The sequence below is a fragment of the Achroia grisella genome, unplaced genomic scaffold (genome assembly GCF_030625045.1).
Source record: "Achroia grisella isolate CSIRO2021 unplaced genomic scaffold, CSIRO_AGI_Agris_v1 utg402, whole genome shotgun sequence".
Taxonomy (NCBI): Eukaryota; Metazoa; Arthropoda; class Insecta; order Lepidoptera; family Pyralidae; genus Achroia; species Achroia grisella.
This window is the reverse complement of record NW_026712841.1, coordinates 7,955,794-7,980,893: the sequence shown is the minus strand read 5'-3', so window position 1 is coordinate 7,980,893 and position 25,100 is coordinate 7,955,794. Positions and strand designations below refer to the sequence as shown.

At 31.2% G+C, this 25,100-nt stretch overlaps 3 protein-coding genes across 3 annotated transcripts; all 3 read right to left on the bottom strand.

Moving 5' to 3' along the window:
* Positions 1-6,732: 6,732 nt before the first annotated feature.
* LOC131844576 (uncharacterized) lies at positions 6,733-12,207 on the bottom strand. Its single transcript, XM_059193491.1, has 3 exons — positions 10,720-12,207; positions 10,009-10,025; positions 6,733-8,676 (listed from the first exon to the last, which is right to left on the bottom strand). The coding sequence occupies exons 1-3, from the start codon at positions 12,205-12,207 to the stop codon at positions 7,116-7,118; spliced, it is 3,066 nt and encodes a 1,021-aa protein (XP_059049474.1). The 3' UTR covers positions 6,733-7,115.
* Positions 12,208-17,388: 5,181 nt separating this feature from the next.
* On the bottom strand, positions 17,389-18,885 carry LOC131844575 (cytochrome P450 6B5-like). The gene has a single exon (XM_059193490.1). The coding sequence runs from the start codon at positions 18,883-18,885 to the stop codon at positions 17,389-17,391; it is 1,497 nt and encodes a 498-aa protein (XP_059049473.1).
* Positions 18,886-19,370: 485 nt separating this feature from the next.
* LOC131844306 (uncharacterized) lies at positions 19,371-22,279 on the bottom strand. Its single transcript, XM_059193154.1, has 3 exons — positions 22,231-22,279; positions 20,879-21,229; positions 19,371-20,534 (listed from the first exon to the last, which is right to left on the bottom strand). The coding sequence occupies exons 1-3, from the start codon at positions 22,277-22,279 to the stop codon at positions 19,606-19,608; spliced, it is 1,329 nt and encodes a 442-aa protein (XP_059049137.1). The 3' UTR covers positions 19,371-19,605.
* Between the last annotated feature and the right edge of the window lie 2,821 nt (positions 22,280-25,100).

Here is a 25,100-nt window from a genome sequence, read left to right as displayed (position 1 = left end):
ACTTTGTCTGACTGTCTGTCTGTCTGTCTCGCTTTCATGCCAAAACTACTGATTTACATGAAATTTGGTACACAGATAGTCTAGACCCCGAGAAAGGACATAGGCTACTTTTTAATGCGAAAAAAGGGTCGTAAGTGGTTGAAATTGGGGATGAAAGATTGTATGGAAAAATCGTCATTTTTGAAGCTAGAAGCCTGAAACTGACTTTGAGGCTGCTAATTAAATATAAATAAATATGACATACTAAGTTTGTAAAAATCTTACCCTTAAGGGGGTAAAATAAATTAGGGGATGAAAGATATTAGGTAACATCGTCATTTTTGAAGCCAGATCTATTAAACTTTTTTCATTGGCATTTTGAGTTAGTTTATTAAATACCTTACTAATATTATAACTGTAAAAGTAATTCTGTTTGTCTGCCAGTCTCACTTACACGCCAAAACTACTGAACAGATTTATGTGAAATTTGATAGACAATTAGTCTAGATCTTGAGAAAGCAAATGGTTGTAAGGGGGTTGAAATGGTAAATGCAAGGTTGTACGTAAGAATCATCATTTTTAAAGGTAGAAGCGTGAAACTTATATTTTAGGCTGGTAAATGAATATGAATAATATGATATTCAAAGTTTTTAAAATTTATGCCCTTAAGGGGGTAAAATAAAATAGGGGATGAAAGATTTTAGGTAAATTCGTCATTATTTTCGCGGACGAAGTCGCGGTAGTCGCGTACAGCTAGTAAATAATAAAAGATAGAAAAATTACTATTAGAAGCAATTTTGTTCATTTCTGTCAGTTTTAATTAAGATCTGTTTAGTCGTGAAAAGATACTCGTACGTAACAAACAGACATACTTTAGCATTTATAATATAAAGATACCTATATCATGAATTCAGTCAAAAGCCAAACTAATAAATACTATAGATTATTCATTATTTATTAAATTTTGACAATTTTCAATTAAGATTTGTTTAGTCTCGAAAATATAGTTAACAAACAGACAGACGCATCTTCGCATTCATATCTAATATAAAAATATATATAAGAAGAAAATATTTATAAACTTTTAGTGTGGCAATCGAATCTGCAATCCAAAGCAACACCACTAACATCGAAGCACCAAATCCATCATAAAAGCAAAATACTTCCTTATATATTGTTGAACTGTATACAGGAAGAAACAAAAATCCGTACCTACACCATTTATTATTACAAAAGGTGTAGAGTTTATTTCACCTTTGGGGCCCATAAATGTATTTACTTTTAACCTACAAAAGGAAATGTAATATATGTTACTGCCTAATTTTCTAACGAATAAAAAAGGTAATGTGTTTTTTTATTATCAAGTGGTGCGGCGAAGTTAACAAGCTAATCAATTGATTTTTACGTGTCGATTTAACAGCAGTGTGAAATAATAACTTTGATGAAATTGTTGTTATGTACATTTCAAAATAACCCACTGTAAAAATGCTAAAAAACATCAAGTACGTAAGTAACATCAAGTAGATGGGCGGCCCCTATTATACATAATAATAATTTGCTAATATACAATTTATACAAATAATAATTTACATATAAATTAATGGAGTTTCTGGAGTGACATACATTTATTTAAAAATATATATAACCATATTCTGACTGATTTGAAATAGCGCCTACTCTGCCGCGTGAAGCAAAATTGAATAATCTGGTAAGTCTGCTCTAATAACTTTGACTAATTTATTTACTACTCAAGTAACTATTTATTTAGTTATGTTAATTTTGCTATTTTCACACAAAATCTTAACTATAATGCTGAACAATAGTTGTTTAAAAGAGCATCACGCTTGTTTCTTGCTTGTTCTTGTTGTGATGAGTCGGCGTTTCGCGTTAGTGGTAAAATAAAAAAATTAAATTCAACAGTTATATTGTTAACTTTATTAGTGTGAAGTATGGAGACCAAGATGACGAGCAAAGAAAACGGCACCGGTATAGTCGTAAAATATTGTATTTGACTTATCTCATTATATACTCATATATAAAACAATATAGTGTTTATAAAAAATATATACAATAAAAAAGGTGTATAAAACAATTAGAATAAAAGTTTATTTCTATTCTATTTGTTTATAATAAGGCAAGAAGATTAATACTTCATTTACTACGCAATACTAAACTATATTTGACTAATAATAGAATCTTGAAGCAAAAACATTGTACCCATTTTTACGAAAATTGCCTGAACGGACGTGTAAGAAGAAAAGAAGTACAGAAAGCTAATATTTTATAAAATTATGCAAAAAAATACATTAAATCAATATAAAAATATTACACACACTACCACGTATTTCACACACAGACATACAAATATACACATTTTGTTTATTTTTAAAATCTGTGGTCAAATTGAGTATAGATTAATATTATTTGTCTATAGTCTTACTGAATGTCAAACATAACTGTGATTGTGGAAGTATAGTCTTTGACAATGGAATCTTAAACACGTTCAAATTTAAATTAATTATGATTGAATTTCGACTAGTACTCATAGATACGTGTTATCATAACATCGCATACAACAGACGCTCGTCATTTTACTACTGTTTCGCGCCGTGCAATACTGTGTATCTGTGGGACAATATGTTTTACGCGGGAAAATAAAAAAAGAAACTAAAATGAAGATTTCTTCTGTATACTCGGGTTGTAGTATATACTAGCTATACCCGCGACTTCGTTCGCGTGGAATTTAACTTTTTTCTACAATAAAGGTAGCTTAAGTTACTCCTTATTACATCAGCTACCTGCCAAAAAAGTCCCATCAAAATTGGTCCAGCCATTTCACAGATTAGCCGGATCAAACAGGCCGACAGACAGACAGACAAAAATTGTAAAAAATGTTATTTTGGTTGTATGTCCCGTGTGTATGTATATGTATTTATATTCATATGCATGTAGTAAAAAACGGTTTTTTCAATATTACAAACAGACACTCCCATTTTATTTATATGTATAGATTGTATAGATTATCGAGTAGAGGAAATATTGACTCAATATTACTTATCATTTGTTGTGATTTTGATATGACGAGAACATTTACGAAACCTGTTTTTACATGCGTAATTAGCTTATCATTTAGGCTATAATTCACAAACATGACGGTAGTGTCTTGATTCAAAGCCTTTTGTATTTATTTGAATGTTTATTTGTATAATATTAACCCACTAACAATATTAATTATATAGATTTTTTTTTATTATTATTTTTACCATGCAATCAGTATTCTAATCTATAAGTAGATTATTTTGTTGATTATATTATATCGTGAGAGATAATAATAATAATCTCAGGACAATTCACACAGCGCCATCTAGACCCAAGTTAAGGCTGAAGCTTGTGTTAAGGGTACTAGATACCTGATACAAATACATAGATTTTTTTTTGGTTAATACATACTTATTATACATAGAAAACACCCAGACCGATACAAACAATCATACTCATGAATACAAATGTTCGTGACGTGCGAGGAATCGAACCCGCGACCGTCGGATGTAAAGCGGTGTGCTAGACCGCTATACGACCGAGGTCGTCGAGAGGTGATTCTCCATTGAGAATCCAGCCTCAGATATTCCAGTTTATGCCAGGTTGTTGAATTCTGGTATTTTACGTCTCTTAAGACGTGCCATATAATCAGGCAATGTCAGTTGAACAGCAAGTTCATTTGGATGTCTGTCCAGCTTGATTTTATATTTTTTATTGTTTGAGAGATTTCCTCCTTGACAGAGGTGATCCCCAGGTGGTGATGTACCTTTGAGTTACGAATAAACCAGGGTGCGTTACAGGTTTGCGTTTATATGTAGTTTTGAGTTCTTTGAATTTTGTTGATGTTGGTTATACTTGCAGAAACCCACAGCTGGAGCCCATACGTCCAGATTGGCTTGAGAATTGTCTCTATGTCAATTATAGATATAGATATTGGTCTTTTGCGCACGTTTTCTGAATGTCATAACCTCGCTAGCTCTTTTGACAGTTGACCTCTCATGTCACTTCTCTTTATTTATGAAATGGCCACAGATATATTAAACAATATAATAATAATAATAATAATCTCAGGACAATTCACACAGCGCCATATAGTCCCAAGTAAAGCTAGCTAAAGCTTGTGTTATGGATACTAGATAACTGATACAAATACATAGATTTTTTTTTCGTAAATACATACATATTATATACCCAGACCGACAAACAACAACAAACAATCATACTCTTGAAATACAAATGTTTGTGCCGTGCGAGGAATCGAACCCGCGACCATTGGACATAAAGCGGTAATATAATAGATCGTAATAGTGTTTTTTTATGTAACTGGAATGGAAAACAAGCTAGCAAGCAAACAAACAAGCAAGCATGGTAAGTGACTTGATGGTAAATGGTAACCGTTGTCTATATACATTAACAGCACTACGGGTATCGCATTATGCGTTATACAACATTCATGCGATGACATTCCATAACAATTAAACCTGAAAACCATAAAAAAATCCGAATATAAAATTCATCATAATTTTTTTTTTAATGTTAGGTGTGAAAATGGTATTTCTTATACGAACATTTAAACAAATTATACGCTACTTATTCTATAATTTCACTGCCTTATCTCACAATCAAAACACATCATACAAAGCAAACTGCTGAGGTGGGAAATGAAACTGTAGTAGAAATAGAAATATAAATAATCTTTATTCAAATATACTTAATATAAGCACTTTTGAATAGTCAAGTTTTTTTTATTCTACCGCTTATTCAGAATGCAGATACATCACAAGAAGAATAAGCAAGAAACTTGTGTGTTGCTTTTTTAAATAAATATTGATTTACTTATATTTAATTAACAACAAGGATTAGGCATGCCACAATCAACATAGAAACCGCTACGCATTTAATCTCTGTTCAATCAGATAACATTGTCAGCGCTATGAATTTAAAGTTAGATATTTTCTACAATAACATTATTACCGTTTATAAATTCTTCAATTTTATAATAAAATTTTTTACAAAGAAAATATTTTATAACACATTTGAATTTTTTTTGTGGCAAATTGTGTAGTAGTATTGCCCATGCAAACGACTTTATGTATAGTGCGCCGCACTGTTAGTATTAGATATCCATTTATTGAAGGAAGTGTAGTAGACCATATTGATTATTATAAATAACTAGCTGTCCCGACAAACGTTGTTTTGCCATATAAATTAATAACGCTATAAAACAATAGGGGTTGGGGATAGAAGGGTGAAAATTTAGGGTTGTATGTATTTTTTAATGACACCTAAAAAATATAGATAAAATATTTTGCCCAAAAAATAAAAAAATAATGTTAGGGGTGGACAACCCTTATCACTTAGGGGTATGAAAAATATATAGTAGCCGATTCTCAGACCTACTAAATATGCATATAAAATTTTATAAAAATCGATCCGAAGTCGTTTCGAAGGAGTATGGTAACTAACATTGTCACACGAGAATACCCCTGGACAATCCACACAGCGCCATCTAGGCCCAAGCTAAGCAAACTTGTATTGTGACACATCCATTTTATTTACATTTTATCACACACGCACACACACACACAATATTACTACATACATATATATATATATACTATACTTACCTAATATGTTAGATACTATATGTATATACCTAGATACTGCCATTTTACTGTGTAAATCTAAGTAGAACCTCACAACCGAGGGTTGAGTACTGGTCTACTAAGATACAGGCCTCGTGCCTAGTTCACTTCCCAGGCTCATACAATCACAACAAATTGTTTATAAAAATGAATTAAAACCTGTACATGATTGTGGCTTAATAAAAATTATTATTATTATGATTATGTCTTCGTTACAGACTACTACATTTAGATATGGTTGCTTCGAGATTGTGTTACATAAGAATTAAGGAGGAAAAAGCTGTTCGTTACCAGCATCTGGTCACATTTAGGGAAATGTGTCGAACTCGGCTAATGGTAGCTAATACTGTTACAGTGTATAAACTTGGATATTAACAGTCATAAGCTTTCATAACCCAAGATTACCGCCTTAAGTCGCGTCGGCAAAACATATTCGGTCTGACCCGGTTACTTTTGCATGACGCTAAATGATAACATTACGTTCTGTTTATATTACACGAAGTGGCCGATGTTTCTACTTATATTTCTATATCTTTTTCTTTTAGCTTCAATAATAAAGTGGCATAATAATTTACGAGTGTTATATTTAAATCTGACTGACATATATATAAAACATCTATTCAAAAGAGCAACACATAAGTTTCTTGTTCATTCTTCTTGTGATGAATCTGAATTCCGAATTAGTGGTAGAATAAAAAATGTGACTATTTAAAAGTGCTTGTACTGAGTTTAATAAAGATTATTTCTATTTCTATTTCTAACATAATTCCCATATTTCTGACTGACTAACTAGAGTAATGGAAACCCCGAAAACAAATCAAATATCAAATGTTCCGTTCACCATGACGTCGAGAGTTAACAATATTTCTGGCTACCCCAGCTGGTAATACAGTAATTGCAGTTAGAAATATAAATTCACACATTCGAACTCACAAAGCTCGAGATCTTTAAGCCTGTGTAGTTAATCCATACAATAGCACAATAGCACAACAAAATTAACTACTCAAATTATAAACATTTTATTTAAACAACACTATTTACAAATAAATCACATAAATAATATATTCCCTAAAAATAATACAGTTCTTTTTTAATTTAACATTTCAACTTGGGAGAAAAGGAGTTGCTGCAACCTCATAACGAATAACAATAATTAATTAATTGGCTGAAAGGATTCGATTAAGTAAACAACATACAAACATATTCTAAAATAATTAGAAATAAATATAGAGAGGTAAATTAAGTTTCTTGTCAATTCCTTGTAGCTTGAAAAAATCAAAATTATTATACATTTATTGAAGAATAGTCACTAAATACATCGTAGAGATCTTCATATTAGTTAAGTCTTAAGGAATCATAGTTATCAAGATAAACATAAATACCCATATGCTTTGTGTATTTTTTTAAATGTGTACTTTTATTACAAAATTATGTACTTGTTAAAAATAATATTTAATTACTTTTTAAATTTCTAGGTATGAGCTGAACGTTCAAATTTGTTGGCCTCACTTGAACTTGATCTTTACGATAATTAATCTTATCTCCATCAATAGAAGATTTTACTGAAAAGTTACGAAGTAAATATATCAAGCCAGTCTTTACCTGAAGTCGAGCGTATCTCACTCCAATGCATATTCTGTTTCCTTTACCAAATGACAAAAAACTGTTATTACTAATTTCTTCGTTAACAAACCTATCTGGATCGAATACAGTAGGATTTTTGTAATATACAGGATCATAATGAAGATCGTACACAGGAACAAATACGGCAGTGCCTTTCTCGATGAGTACATTACCCACAGGTAAAACCGAATCCCTTACACATTGCCTACTTAAAAATCCGATTGGTGGATGCATTCTCAAACTTTCGGTTAATACTTTTTCTAAATATTCCATTTCCATTACAGCTTCATAAGTTAATTTTCCGTCGTACTTTTCAAATGTAGCGTCTATTTCATCTTGAACTCTTTTTAGGTGTGCGGGACTTTTTCCTAATTCAAATAAAGCACCTAAAGCTGCAGTAGCACTTGGTTCTACGCCCGCATTAAAGAAAAAGAACGCTTGGCCTGCAAGAAGTTCATCAGTGGGTTCTAATGTAAGCCCAGTTTCACGATCTACCATTGTGCCTTGTTTTTGCAAACTTACAGCTTTATCGGCAAAATCATGTTTGTGCACATTTTCTTGTTCTCTTAAACGAATAATCTTCTTAATAGCACCTATGAAAAATTCTTCGTATTCTCCGAAAATTTTTATATTAAGCTTTTTCCCTAGCCACGGACTAATGCTAAATACAATAAATTTAAGATTAATCTTTAAGGTAGCTTGGAAAGCCTTTTTGCCGATTTCTAAAAATGGTGAGTCGAATACGGACTCAGTCACGATTCCAAAAACAGAAGCTCCCACAGCGGCACTGCAGAATTGCAACATCAATTCATAGGTTTCCTTTCCATTCCACTTCGCTTTATTTTTATTTAAATAATTTATAAAGTCATTGGCACTCTTGTCCATTATGTAGTACATGTTCTTTAATTTAGCGCTTGTGAAGAGAGAAGTCATGTTTTGTCTCATCAACTTCCATCTGTTGCCAGTCATGAATAACAAATTGTCTGCAAGATGATCATTCTTATTTACTTCAAAGCCTCTGTCAGAGAACGATTGAAAATCCGTTTGCAGTACATGTTGAATATTAGCAGGGTCTATTATTAAAACAGCTGGCCGGAAAAGAGTACTCACGCCTACTGCTGGTTCCTTGCGATACTTCTTATAAAATTCCGATAAGATGACGAAAATTGGTCGATCACTGGTTAGGAACTCCCCAGTAATCCCGAAATAGTTGTAAGTGTCCTGTAATTTGAGCCCGCGTCTCTTCCAATAATTCACATTGCTTTTGTTGATATAATAAAAGAATAATGGAATAAAAATCACAATTAATAACAATATATAAAGTAACATTTTGTTTATGTCCACTGTTTGTGAAATAAAGATAAAAATGTCGATATTTGTATCGTAGTCACTTATTTATACAATGATCATATCATGTCGAACGTTGTCACGAATTAACAAATAGGAATAAAATAGATAATGTAGCGCTTCATTTGTTTTCAAATGACATTACACGTCAATTAGAATATTAGTAAAAACAAAAGGAGAAATTTACTATAAATGAGGACAACTGAATGTATGTATGTATTAAGTCTATCCACGGCACGGTCTTTGGCACTAATTACATGTACAATGAGTAGGTGTGCCATGTTTTTGCCAGAATTTACCTCATTGTGATGTATGACATCAGCATTTTTATAGCCTATGTCATAATTACGGCGCTTGGTACACGGCGCGGTTTCGGCGCTCAGCCGTGGAGGGCTCTCAAACTCGTAACCTTGGAGGTCTTTAAATCAGGAAAGTAAATGATAGCTAGTGCTACGCAGGTTACTACGCTATCTGCATAGATTTATCAGTCTAAAAATCTTATCAATATCTAAATGTATTTTTATTATAACTATCTTCTTTATTTATCTATATAATAATATCACGAGAAAAATGTTTCTATTTGTCTGTTTGTTCGTTAACGTTTCATGTTAAAATTGATTATAGGAATGAAACTTAAATAATACATATATTGTTAAATATATTTGGCTTTGTAAAGATTAGAAAGGACTTTATTTATTTATTAAAACTTTAATACGCAAACAAATATTTACTTAACACCTGGAGACATTTTCTATACGTCAAGCCCTATGCTTTGCTTTGAGATTCTTGTAGGAGGGACATTTTCAAAAATTGACTATGTATAAACCCTTTTTTACGTATTAAGATAATGAACAAAAATATGCAAATAGTGCAACTTGCACATGGGAGACTTTACACCTTGAGATATTTTCTCCCCGTCAAGCACAGGCCAAACAGAAATCAAACAGAAATTCTTGTGGGAGGTACATTTTCAAAAATGAACTATGCAAAAATAATGACATAATTAATGAATAGGGTTGGTACGACGTAAGTTACTTGACGGGTGGAGGGGGGAGGGATAAAAATGTAGATGTAATTATGGGTTATCTTTCAAAGACAAAAATGAGCATTTTACGACAACTCGATGTCCATGATCCTGCATATGTATGAAGGCGAAGATTTTCATCTTAAATATATTATATACTTTTTTCTAGAAATGTCTAAGGTTTGGCCTTAGACATATATAGTCATATATTTCTATATAATACTTCAATTATGGAGTAAAATAAAAAATACACATAATTCATTATGCATTATTAATCATATTTTTATTATTTTCATACAAATACAAATTATATAAGAATTATATTACAAACACAATAAATTAATTAATTACCTTATACAACTACTATTCTAAAAATAAACTATAATTATATATTTATGAAAGCGTACATTATTTACACATTGTGAATACACACGAATATCTTATGGGTAAAAAGTTTATTTACATCTTTGTATACACTAATCTTTATAACAGCCATTTTAGGATCTTTATATACTTGATATCTGAAATTTATAAACTATATTACATTAAACTATATATTTAAGAGGCAAGAAAAAGGAAAAACGAAAGAATATCACGAATTCATTCAAAATTTTGAAAGAATATTTCTAATAGGTGCAACTTCACATAGAAACTCACTAAATTCAGAGATATTTTTATAACATGAATACTAATATTAATATTATAAAGAGATGTAGAACTACAAAATATATTCGAACACAAACTAATATTTTTATGCTACACACTAGCAACGTATTAATATTACGACTATATTTCAATGTCAATGAGAGAACTAACTCACATTATTACCTATTTATTCCATTTGAATTGATTACATTGATAAGATCGAATTGAGTGCGACATTGTACTCCAGAGTAGATGTACTAATTGAACGATAAAATCAACACTAAAATTCTACATAATATACAAGTTATATAATTATAATAATATAAATATGAATATATCAGGATATAAGTTTAGCAAGGAAAGAAGTGAATTGACCTGCGTTATTAATATTTTTATTCCAGTTCCATATCATTTTACAGTTCTGGGTATAAGTTTGATATCCAAATTATCTGGTCTCAATTGAACTTGTGCCTTCTTATATGTAATTTTATCACCAAGAACTTTTGATTTAACTGTGTAGTGACGAAGTATATGTATCAGTCCAGATTTAACTTGAAGTCGTGCATACCTAACACCAACGCATAGTCTATTTCCTTTGCCAAAAGGCATGTACAAACTGCTATTAACTAGAGATGAGTCATTTGCAAATCTGTCTGGATCGAACACTGTAGGATTGGGATAGATCTCAGGATCGTAATGTATATCAAATATAGGAGTAAATATGTTGGTATCTTTCTCGACGGGTACATTGCCTACAGGCAGTACTGTATCACGTACACATCTTCTAGTTAAAAATCCAATTGGAGGATGTAGTCTCAAAGCTTCAGATAACACATTTTCCAAATGTTCCATTTCCATTACTGCTTCGTAAGTGAATTTTCCGTTATGTTTTTTATAACTAGCATCTATTTCTTCGTGAACTTGTTGGAGATGTTTGGGATTCCTACCGAGTTCAAATAATACAGCATAAATACCTGTAGCGCTCGGTTCAACTCCAGCATTAAAGAAAAAGAAAGCTTGTGCTGCGAGCAATTCATCAGTCGGTTCTAATTCAAGTCCTGTATCGCGATCTCTCATCGTACCTTTTTTTTGCAAACTCACAGCTTTATCGGCGAAATCATGCTTCTCCACATTCTCTTGTTCTCGTTGACGAATAATTTTCTTTATAGCACCGATAAAGAAGTCCTCGAACTCTCCAAACAATTTTAAACCAAGAATCTTTCCTAGCCATGGACTAATGTTCAGGACCGTGAACTTCATATTGGTCTTCAAATTCTGTTGAAAGAGTATTTTTGTAGTATTCAGTATTGGTGACTCAAAAACAGATTCACTTGTGACTCCAAACACAGATGCTCCTATAGCAACACTGCAGAATTGTGACATCAATTCAAAAATATTTTCATTCAATTTTTCTGGATACTTATTCAGGTACGCAATGAAATCTACAGCACTCTTATCCAAAATGTAGTACATGTTCTTTAATTTAGAGCTCGTGAAGAGTGAGGTCATATTCTGCCTCATCAGCTTCCATCTGTTGCCGTTCATAAATAGTATGTTATCTGCGAGAATGTCGCCATCATTGATATCTAATCCTCTGTGATTAAAGGAATGAAAATCTTGTTGTAAAACGTGTTGAACATTAGTGGAATCTATTATAAGAAGAGTAGGTTTAATAGAGCCACTTATGCCCACTGCTGGTTCGTTGCGGTGCTCTTTATATAGATCTGATAGTATTTCAAACAAGGGTCGTTTCCCGAAGAAAAATTCACCGAAAACACCAAGGAGCTTTGATTTATGATATTTAACACCGCGTCTTTTCCAATAACTCTCACTATTTTTAATATTATAGAAATATATGAAATATATAAGAGATATGATAAGCAACAAAATTATTTGTATCAACATTGTATAGCCGTTCACTACGAATGTAGGAATATAAATAAGAATGTTTGGAATAATAAATCATAATCGAGTATTTATACCATAATTATGTTTTTCTAGTCTTATCATTATATAATTACAATATTTAAATGGTCATGATGAGTCCGCACATTTAATATTTTTATTATTTCAATAGTCAGGATGACATTCTATATTGATAAAATATCGCTAACCTCCGACATTAATAGATAATTACAAAAATCATGTAAATCTCTTCTTCTATTATTTATCAATACATACATGTATACAACTTTCTAGATTAACATACCCATCTATTAATTCCGGTAATGTGGACCTTAGGGCAATTTACAATAAAGAAATTATTCACGTGAATTTGCAGAAGTTCAATTTAAGTTATTATAAATAATTGGTTAAACTTAAAACTATAAAATCTCATTATTAATCAAAAATTTAAATTTTTATGAAGACCTGTGGAAAGGTATAAACAAAATAGTTGTACAGCTTTTGTTGCTAGCAGTTGTCTACCATTCTTTATATAAACTTTGTATTTTTGACATATATGTCACTTTTGACTTCTTGTTACTCTTAGCTGTGAGCCTCTTTGGGAAATATACATATTTATAACTATTATTTGATTTTTAATAAATAGTCGTTGTGTTCCCGCTCCAGCACAGCTTTAATAGTGTAGTTCATACACATTTATTTTTCTACAATCTATCTATATGAAGAACCGTGCTAACATGCGCTATTAATTATATTTATTTATTGCCAGAAAAAACATAATCATACATTGTTTTCACGTTAGTAATTATTGTATGAAACATTACTTAAATTATATTTCTCGATACTTAAAACAGATTTTCTTATTGTTCGATGTTAACAGTTTAACTGTTATATTCTTAGCCAATTCTTCTACTTTTAGTCGATGGTGTAGTTGCGAAGCTAATTGTCGTTTTATCTGATTCGGTTGAAGAAATTTGTTCGGTCGCAATTTTTTCATTATGTTCTACAAGTTTCTACAAGATATTCCATTAATCCTAAGCTTGTATTGTTTTGCTTCTCAATTTGTTTAGTTAGGGACACTATCATTTCATTAAATATATTTCTGAAGTTATCTTCTCTAAATAAATTAATATCATTAACCTGCTTATACTCCTCAAAATTGTTGGTAGAATTATTCGAAAGTGAGTCAATAGCATCTTGTTTCAACTTTCTTCATACTTCTCTTGTAGCATTTAATGAATCACCATTTATGTATTCTATTTGTATCTGTTAGCTTAACATTTAAATCAAATTCTGTTTTAGTGGCTTACTATTATCTTTCAAATTATCAATTAAACTTTCGAGTGAGAGTTCAGTGTTATTTTTAACGGAATCCCGTTTGTCAATTAGATATATAGTTTTCCTATCTATGTCTAGGATATAAGTGTAGAGCTTTTACTAGCAGCTTTTCTTTAGTTACTGCAAGAAAATAATGAAACATGTTACAGTTTAAAATAAATATATTACATATTTTAGCAATAATACACATACTTATGTATTATTGCTGCTATTGTTATTATGTGTGTATATACGCATAAAATGTACAAATATGCATATACATTTGTCCAATAATTTATGGACTACATTAAATCGAGAGTTATAAGGATTTATTCATCCTCATTTAATACTTTAAATTTATTAAATAAAAACCATACTGAGTTTTACTTAATTAAATCAACTGTCTAGTCCTCAGTTAGGTTAAAAAGGCTTGCTGAATTGATCCGAACAAGATTTAAACGTAAAAGCTGATTAATATGCTGCTACTTCTGCACGAAACGTGCAACGCAACAACTCCACTAGTACCCCGTTATATACATATAGCCCAGTGTATACAGTTAGCAAAGGTAGTTGTTCCATTCCATTATCATCCATTAAAAATCCACATATATTGCCATTCCAGAGAACTTAGATTCCATGTCTGGTATTCTGTAATTTCACTGCTGCACTCTGTAATCGAAGCACAGCTTATATAGCACTCTGCTTGGTGCCTGAAAGAGGTGACACTAAAGTACCCAAGCCTTTCCAAAGGACTAAGTCATGCTTCTTATCCTGTAATTTCAGTGCCTAATCGTAGCCTATAATTGAAACAGCTTGTATGGGCAATCTTCTTGGTGGCTGAAACTGAGGTAAGAAGACGACTCTATAACGTAGAGGTCAATCTAAAACGTACATTATCTACAGACGTAGTCAGACATTATTTGTTTACTTACATTTGATAGTAGACAATAAACACGTAACGACCACAACGAGCGTAGTCATCATGACAATTATATAATTTGTTTGTAAACACTTGTTGTCTAGCAATTTGACATGTTTATTACATAACCCAAACGTAATAACCTCAGTGGTCTAGCGGTTTAACACGCTGCTGTACTTCGGATGATCGCAGGTTTGATTCCTCGTTGAGCGAGCGTTATACGATGATCATAAGATCATAAGATCATCGTATACTATATGTAAATATTTACACTCATTTCCTTCAAAGAACACTATTATATAATACCTAGACGAATACACTACATATTTTTGATGCATACGACAATCAATCATGCTCATTAATATAATTTTATTTATTTATTTAAACTTAATAGAATTGTACAATATGCGAACTTAATGCTATTAGTAATCTCTACCAACCAACCTTAGGGAGTGCGGAGATACTCGAGGGCGGTTTAGTTAATTAAATAAAAATATATTAAACAGATATACAATTTTCTGAATCGGGCGAGAATCGAACTAAAACTACCCCATCGGAAGTAAGGCAGTGTACCAAAACACTAGATTATTGAAGCCGTCATATGTTTTTGTTCATATATTAATCTAAAAATATATATTTTTATTTGTAAAATATTCTAAATCATTTTAAAATTTTATATAACAGAAAAAAAATGATATTAACCAAACCATATTGTTTTTGTGTTTGTATTATTCGGCAATTTCTTATCACTTGATACGTCAGTGCAAACACACATTGTGTATACAGTTTATTTTTCTAAAATTACCGAATTACTAATTAACGATTATATCTTATTTTTTACACAAATAATTACGCGCATTTATAAATATAACTATAATAACATGTAAAATATCCTATATTAAAAGTATCATTTATTTAATGGGCATTTAGGTCTTAATATTTGGTAAGGGTTGTTTTAACAAAAGGTCATGTATTGGAGAAAAACAATGTTACAATAAAAAAAAGAAAATAGATTAAACAGAAACAGTGTGACCAGTAACACAAAGTATTGCCAACAATTAGCGTACAAGGAATCGAACCCACGACAATTAAGAGTAAGGTGGTATGCTAACCGATAACTAATATTATAAATGTAGAGTAGGACCATTGCATCATGTTGACCGTTATTAATAAAATGGCTATGTTTACTGTTAAGTGTTTCCTACATTTAAGAAACAGGTATGTTTGTAAAAAAACATCCATATTTGTATGTTAGAATGAACGACAATAGCAAATTTACACAAAGAGATCAAACTAAACTAAAAATGCCACTTGCATAAAATTAACTCACACTTCAGCTCTATAGAAATATATAATAAAATAGCACAAGTAATTCGAGAGATGTCGTTAAATAGATTTAAGATAGATCTACACCAATGGCTCGTTAAAAAGTGCTGTTACTCTTTGCGAGAATTAACTTGACATTTAATATTCTATATTTAATTGTAAACCACTAAGAATCATAAAGAGGCATGTAGCCTCCTGAATATGAGACGAACATTTATACCTAACACTGTATATGTTGAAGCAAATAAATTATCTATATATCTATCTATCTAATAAAATGCAAATGTAAAGTGTGTTTATTTGTTTCCGACTGTCCGTTTGTTTCTTATCATGGCTGAGCGAATCTAAATCAGATTTGGCATGAAGATTGGTTGTATCACGAGGATCACAATAATTGTCTTATTAGATATATAAGGGGCGAATGCAGATGGCATTTCAATCCCGCGGAAGGATTTATGGAGCGGTTGAAAGCCGACACATGCCTAACGGATGCGATTTTAGTGCGCGCTAGGAGTTCGAACCTCGGCTCGAATGAAGAACGTTGTAATTTCGATCCCTGTTTAATTGGATTAGAGAAGCGGCTAGATGAGGCGTACGCTTTTTTAGCACATAGTGATATAAAAAAGTACTTTCATCTTAAAAAAATCCACATTAAATAAATAATTTTACATAGATAGATAAACAAATATCAAAAAGTGGATACATTCTATACAATAATTGATACAAAAATTCTATACAATAATTGATAGATTGGGTAAAATGAAAAGTACATATTATTAATTATATTTTATTATTACTATACAAATATAGTATTACAATCCCAAAACCAATAAATTAAATAGTTACCTAAAACAACCACTACTCTAGAAAGAACTACAATTCTAATTACATAGTTAACGATGTATGAGAGCGTACATGTAAAAATTGTGAATCTATACGAATATCTTAAAATTAGAAAGTTTATTTATTTCTTTGAACGCATTAGCTCTGTATTAATCATTTTACCACGCGTCTACGTTGGATATTGGAAATTTACAAACTATATAACATCAAGCTATATATATAGTGCACGCAAAAGGAAAACGAATCACAATTTCATTCAAATTTTGAAAGAATATTTCAAATAGGTGCAACGTTTGCAAACTCCACGTGGAAACTCACTAAATTGGCAGGTCTCTTTACAAAATTAATACTAATATGAATATCAGGAAGAAATGTGGGAATACAAAACATAAAACCTGTCAAAACACGAATGATCTACTCTGGAAGTTATTTCCAACACAAATTAATGTAGTTGCGTCTCGAATATTTTTATACTATCCACTAGCAACGTATTAATATTACGACTATATTTCAATGTCAATGAAAGAACTAACTCACATTATTACATATTTATTCGATTTGAATTGATTACATTCCAAAAGATTGAAATGAGAGCGATATTGATATTAAACTCCAGAGTAGATCTGCAATTTTAACTATAAAATCAACATTAAAATTCTACATAATATTAAAGTTATATAAGTATAAACATAAAGAGACATAAGTGTAGCAAGGAAAGAAGAATGTGAGTTGTCCTGCGTTATTAATATTTTTATGATTGTATTATCAATCCCACATCAATTTACAGTTCTGGGTATAAGTTTGATATCCAAGTTATTCGGTCTCAATTGAACTTGCGCCTTCTTATATGTAATTTTATCACCAAGAACTTTTGATTCCACTGTGTAGTGACGAAGTATATGTATCAATCCAGATTTTATTTGAAGGCGTGCGAATCTATTACCAATGCATAGTCTATTTCCTTTACCAAAAGGCATATACAAACTGCTATTAACCAGAGTCGTGTCATTTGCAAATCTGTCTGGATCAAACACTGTAGGATTGGGATAGACTTCAGGATTGTAATGTATATCAAATATAGGAGTAAGTATATTGGTCTCTTTTTCGATGGGTATATTGCCCACAGGCAGTACTGTATCACGTACACATCTTCTAGTTAAAAATCCAACTGGAGGATGTAGTCTTAGAGCTTCAGATAACACATTTTCTAAATGTTTCATTTCCATTACCGCTTCATAAGTGAATTTTCCGTTATGTTTTTTATAACTAGCGTCTATTTCTTCATGAACTTGTTGGAGATGTTTGGGATTCCTACCGAGTTCAAATAATACAGCATAAATACCTGCAGCGCTAGGTTCAACGCCAGCATTAAAGAAAAAGAACGCTTGCGCTGCTAGCAATTCATCAGTCGGTTCCAACTCGAGTCCTGTATCGCGATCTTTCATAGTTCCTTTTTTTTGCAAACTCACAGCTTTATCAGCAAAATCGTGCTTCTCCACATTCTCTTGTTCTCGATGGCGAATAATTTGCTTTATAGCACCGATGAAGAAGTCCTCGAACTCTCCAAACAATTTTAAACCAAGAATTTTTCCCAGCCATGGACTTATGTTCACGATCGTAAACTTTATATTGGTCTTAAAACTATCTTTAAAGAGTATTTTTGTAGTATTTAGTATTGGTGACTCAAAAACAGATTCACTTGTAACTCCAAACACAGATGCTCCTATAGCAACACTGCAGAATTGAGACATCAATTCAAAATTATTTACATTCAATTTTTCTGGATATTTATTTAAGTACGCAATGAAATCTACAGCACTCTTATCCAAAATGTAGTACATGTTCTTTAATTTAGCGCTCGTGAAGAGTGAAGTCATATTTTGCCTCATCAGCTTCCATCTGTTGCCGTTCATAAATAGTATGTTATCTGCGAGAAGGTCGCCGTCATTGATCTCGAATCCTCTATGATTAAAGGATTGAAAATCTTGTTGTAAAACGTGTTGAATATTAGTAGAGTCTATAACGTATAGAGCAGGATTAAAAGAGCCACTTAAACCCACTGCTGGTTCGTTGCGATGCTCTTTATATATATCTGATAGTATTTCAAACATGGGTCGTTTCCCAAAAAAGAATTTACCAAAAACACCAAGGAAATTTGAATTATGGAATTTAACTCCACGTCTTTTCCAATAACTCTGACTAATTTTGTCATTATAAAAATATAGGAAATATATAAGAGAAATGATAAGCAACAAAAATATTTGTAACAGCATTGTCCAGCCGTTCACTTTTAGTAAGAATGTAAATAAGAATGTTTGTTAAAATAAATAATAATCGAGTATTTATACCATAATTATATTTCTCTAGTCTTATCATTATATAATTATAATATTAAAGTGGTCATGATGAGTCCACACATTTAATATTTTAATATTTTTAAGTTTTCAACAGTCAGGATGACTTTCTATATTGTAAAAAAAAATATCACTAACCTCTGACTGCGAGTTAACTTTAGTAGATAATTAGAAAAATTGTTCTTCAATACTAACTCCTGAAATATTATGTGCACTTTAATATTAATGGGCTGCGCTCTGTAATATCTTTCTACTTGTGAAATAATTATTGTTTCACTTAAACCACAGATAACATAATATTACATACTTAAACTTAGAACTATAAATAAAAAAATGTAAAATGGTGATCGCGTTTTTTGAATACCTGTAGAGAGATATAAACAAAATATCGTTTGTAGTTTATACACATTTAATTTTCTACAAACTATCGATATGAAGTAACGGTACGTGACATGTAATTTCATAAAATAAATAAATTCGTAATTTAAGAACCGAGCCCATGCGCATTTAAAATATTAATATTTATTTATTGCTCGAAAAAACAATCATATATTGTTTTCAAGATATTACCTACTTTTTGTGTGAAATATTAACTACTTCAATTATATTTCTTGATACTTAAAACATGGCCAGATTTTCTTATAGTTTGATGTGAACACTATTTTCTAAACTTCCATTAACTGTTATATTCTTAGCCAATTTTTCTAAAGTACTTTCAGTCGATGGTGTAGTTGCGACGCTAATTGTCGTTTTGTCTGATTCAGTTGAAGAAATTTGTTCGGTCGCAATTTTTTTATTATTTTCTACAAGATATTCCATTAATCCTAAGCTTGTATTGTTTTGCTTCTCAATTTGTTTAGATAAGGACACTATCATTTCATTATATATATTTCTGAAGTTATCTTCTCTAAATAAATTCATATCATTAACCTGTTTATGCTCCTCAAAACTGTTAGTAGAATTTTTCGAAAATATGTTAACAGCATCTTCATTCAACTTGCTTTGTACTTCTCTTGTATAATTTAATGAATCGGTATTTACGTTTATGTATTCTGGATCTATTCGCTTAATATTTAAATCAAATTCTGTATTATTAGCTAGTTCAAAACTGTTATCTATCAAATTATTAATTAAAGTTTCGAGTGAGAAACCAGTAATATCTTTATCGGAATCCCGTTTGTCAATTAGACATATAGTTTTCCTATCTATATCTTCGCCGTGGTTTTTCATTGCAATATCTCTTTTAAAATATTTTGAAGGATAAAAATGTTTATTTCTAAAATCCGTATGTTGAATAACATCATACCTTCTATTTTCTCCAATAATCTTTTCGGTTTTATAAGATTTTGGTCCATTTACATGTATATTATGTTGGTTTAGGGGCCATCTAGTTTTTGTAATATCTATCGCTTCTAATTTCATCGACTTTGATTTCATATTATTCACATGTTGTTTGAGATCATATCTAAATTCTATTTTTGGTACTTTTTTATTACTGTATATAATTTTATATCTGCTGTCAAATGGATCCAAGTGTAGATCTTTCACAGATGGTTTTTCTTTAGTTACTGCAAGAAAATTTAAAAATATGTCAAATATGTTTGAAACATTTTTCACATTTCAGCTATACACAAATTCATAAAATGTACAAGTATGTTTGTAAATATATTTGTACAATTTATGGACTACATTAAATTCAGAGATATAAGGACGTAGTCAGTCGCCGTTAATACTTTAAATTTGTTCAATTAAAATCATACTGAGTTTTACTTAATCACATCAACTGTCTAGTCCTCTGTTAGGTTTAAAAAAAATTTATGAATTGATCCGTACAAGAATTAAACCTGAAATTTGATTAAAATGCTGCTACTTCTGCACCAAAGCTGTAACGAAATGGTAATGACGTACTTACACAAATTGTTATTCATATATTTTTCTGACAGATAATGAGTCATATGATCACGTTTATCAACTAAAAACATAGCGGGTTTATTATTTTCACTCTGTAGAGTTTCTTCTTGTAGTGAATGATTGATTGGTTGATCTTCAGCAACGTTCCTCTTGCTATCCGCCTTCTTTAAACAACCATTTGGGTAACAATATGTAGGTTGATCAATACACATTTGCACGCACACACATATTGGAGGTGTTTGATGGAATTCCGTGAAAATCACATTAAAGAAATGTTCTACAAGTACAGTTTTGTTATTATCGCAGGAAACACTATGTGATTCTAATTTCCTGTTCATACTGATGTATTGGCCTGAAATTGAATTTTTTGGTTATCCTTATAAATGCGTAAGTAACTCTGTCTGTCTGTCTGTCTGTCTCGCTTTCACGCCAAAGCTACTGAACCGATTTAAATGAAATTTAAATTTTTTCAAGGTCACTACAACACGCGGACGAAGTTGCGGGCACAGCTAGTATCTTATAAATCTCGGCATAGTATATGACAACCTAGTTAAGAATGCCCTAATAGTTACGCGCTCGGATTTTTCCGGACAGATAATTAAATAATATATACAAACCAAATTAATCAGAAAGAGAGTGGGATCAGTCCCCTGCCACTTTGGATCCTAAAGGGGAATGTGAGTAATTCGAATTTATCACTAGCAGTGTGAGGTTTACCTTCACGCAGTTCGCATTGGAGATCAACCAAAATTTCAGTACCGTACCCTACAAACGGAACAGCTTATGTGGGTCTGAGTGAAGAGCGCTGGTTTCGGTGCAGCCAACGATGGTGATAATTATTAAAGCACAAGGAGGTAAAGAAGATTGTTAGTATTATGGATTGATGATTTTATTGCTAACAATGTACCATGGCAGGTTGACCTCCACGCGGTTCCCCCTGGAAACCATCATGTTAAATTCTTGGTGAAATTGTCATGATGTGCTGACTGACCTGACTCATGCTCATCTTATCATTCCCCACTGGTGCCCTGCCAGCTAAACTGTCAGGCGAGTGCACCTTTCCATTATCATCCAAAAAAATTTAAAGAGGCAATAGAATAATAACAGTATATTATAAAAATATAACATCGTAATAAATATCTAATATATAATACACATTGTCAAGAAACAAGAAAATATTATATATCAAATTCTCGAGTCACAATGTTGAGAAAGAAGTCCTGTACAGGTTATAAAGCAACCTGCTTGGCGGCTTAAACTTACATAACCAAGCAGACAACTCTATAACGTAGAGGTCAATCCAAAAAGGTATATTACCTACAGACGTAGTCAGACATTAATTTGTTTACTTACATTTAATAATAGATAATAAACACGTAACGATCAAGACGAGCGTAGTCATCATGACAATTGAATAATATGTTTGTAATCACTTGTTGTCTAGCAATTTGATATGTTTATTATATAACCCAAACCAAACGGAGACTTTGATCAAAGTCAACCGTGATACCTACGTTTCACATATTTCTGCCGCCGAATAATTCGCTTTGTAGGCTGTTTGTGGATAATAAGAATCCAGCAAGTACGAACTGAAATTAGATTCGAAAGGTTCCGTTTTCAATCTGAAGTAATATTCTGTAATTCTAAAGGTTTTATGTATAAATAGAAACCAGCAAACTAATTAGATTTTATAATATATCATATATATAATATGTCATCTAAATTAAATGAGACATAAAGTATGTATAAATATCTGTTAGAATGTATAGATAGCGTGTCCAAATTCTCCAGGATTAATTACTAATTCGAGAATAAAAGAGAGAAAATTCGAGATGTATACAATATTGTTATTGTATACATATCGAATTTTCTCGGTAAGGTATCAAGTATCAAGCTTCTAACTTTAAAAATTACCATATTTCCATATAAACTTTAATCTCAAATTTCAACCCCTTACAACCCTTTTTTATTTGAGTCGATTCAGTAGTTTTGGCGTGAAAGCGAGAGTTACTTACTCATTTATAATATTATTATGTATGTTACAAAAGTATCCATAGAGTTGTATTACAAACACCTATAAGTTCCATGTGGCATGGATCCCTAAATCTGGAGAGACAATGCACAATGTATTGTAAACGAATGAATGAATACATCCTGATTTAAAAGACATGTGTAATTATAACGAAATATGTGTAATCTTTATTGTAACATACATTTCCTTTTTTTTTATTTAACATAATCAAGCGTGTTTATTTTTTTAATTTTATTTATTATATTTATTTTATTTAAAAGACATGTGTAATTATAACGAAATATGTGTAATCTTTATTGTAAAATACATTTCTTTTTTTTTTATTTAATATAATCAAGCGTGTTTTTTTTTAATATATATTTTTTTATTTAAAAGATATGTGTAATTATAACGAAATATGTGTAATCTTTATTGTAACATACATTTCCTTTTTTCAGCACTATCTAGGTCCATATCTAGCCATAAACTTGGCAGATTTTGAACTTTGGATACTAGACAATATGATATAAATATCTAAATACTTTTTAAATTAAACGACGGCTTCGGTGATCTCACGGTTCACAACTTTACTTCCAATGGTCCACAGAGAATATATGCTAATTTTTTTATTTATTTTAAACTTTATTGAAATTTATACTTGATAGGTAACTCTTGAAAATTATGAACCCATTATTTTCCAAAACGAATTATATATATAAAACAGCGAGATATACTATAACTATTTAGAATACAAACGTCATACTCACGAATATAATTTTCTGAAACGGGCGAGAATCATAAAGCTACTATCTCATTGGATGTAAACTAACATGCTAAACCGTAAAAAAGCAGAACATTGAAACCAATATTTGTTTTCCAATAAATTAAAATAGACATATCCAATTATATTTGTCTAAATAAGTATTTAATCATATATAAAAAATAAGAGAAATAAATAGTATGTTATTGTGTTTGTTTTTTATTAGTCAGCCATTACTTATCACTAGATACGTTTAGTGCAAAGACACATTGTGACAGCTTATCTCTCGGAAATTAACGACAATCTCATATTTTTTACGCAAATATTTAATTACGCGCACTTAGAAATATAACTATACAAACATATAAAATATCTCTTTTAACTTGTGATAAAAGTATGGTTTATTTAATTAACTGTTAAAATAACCTACTTATTTCTTAAAATATTGTGTAATTTGCTTGACTTAATAGCAGGTAGGGCGAACTGTCAAATTCACCAGGAATCAAATATGATGAATTTCATTAGAGACCGCATGGTGGTCGATTGCATATGACATATAGTAAAAATCCCCACACTCTACATGAAGCTACATTGTCAGGGTGTAATAAAGGAGTGTATTTCATTAAGAAAAAATTGAGAGTGTGATATAGTGATGCTAATTAGCACGTTCGATAATAGATTGTACCAGTGTACGTTTATACTACGACACGTAGGTCACGCAGTCGTTAATATATAGTCTTAGTAATTAGTCTAAGGTAGAGTAAACAACATGTAATAGTTAATATACAAGTTACTCCCTACTGTGTGTGTTTACTATCACCACCACTCCTGTCATCACAAGAGTCCTAAAAATATTGCACAGCGCTAAATCGGAGCAGATAATACCACCAAGCCGCTTTCCAGTCCCAACCTAAACAAAATTTGTGTTATGGGTACTAGACAACTGATATAAGTACAAAGGAAACCCCGACCGAATCAAACATCCCAGCTGCTCGAACCAACCGTTTTATCATCATCTTTCCTTATGCGAGCTAAGGAGTGGAACTCTACCAGCGTCTATTTTTCCTGCCTCTTACAACATTGGGTCTTTCAAGTCAAGAGTGAATAGGCACTATTTGAGCTTGCGTGTAACAGCTTAGACCACATCATCACTTAACATCAGGTGAGATTGCGGACAAACGCGCTCAAATTTTAATATAAAAAAACAACCAAATCCATGAATACAAATGTTTGTACCATGCAGGGAATCGAAACCGTGACAATCAAAAATAAGGCGGTGTGAAGAATATTATAAATGCAATATTGTGTTTATTTGTTACTAAGTCCGTTTGTTATCTTATCATGACTGAGCGAATGTTAATCAGATTTGTCGTATCACAAGGATCAACACATAATTATCTTATTAGAAAGTTAGGCATTTAGTTACTTAGATTGGGCACTCCAACTTTTTCG

Excerpts from the sequence above, each read along its gene's own strand:
- LOC131844306 (XM_059193154.1), bottom strand. The coding sequence starts at position 22,279 with ATGACTACGCTCGTCTTGATCGTTACGTGTTTATTATCTATTATTAAA. Across the intron at positions 21,230-22,230 it reads TTTATTATCTATTATTAAAT|GCCAATACATCAGTATGAAC; the intron begins GTAAGTAAACAA and ends ATTCAATTTCAG. Across the intron at positions 20,535-20,878 it reads ATATATGAATAACAATTTGT|TAACTAAAGAAAAACCATCT; the intron begins GTAAGTACGTCA and ends ATTTTCTTGCAG.
- LOC131844576 (XM_059193491.1), bottom strand. The coding sequence starts at position 12,207 with ATGTTGATACAAATAATTTTGTTGCTTATCATATCTCTTATATATTTC.
- LOC131844575 (XM_059193490.1), bottom strand. The coding sequence starts at position 18,885 with ATGCTGTTACAAATATTTTTGTTGCTTATCATTTCTCTTATATATTTC.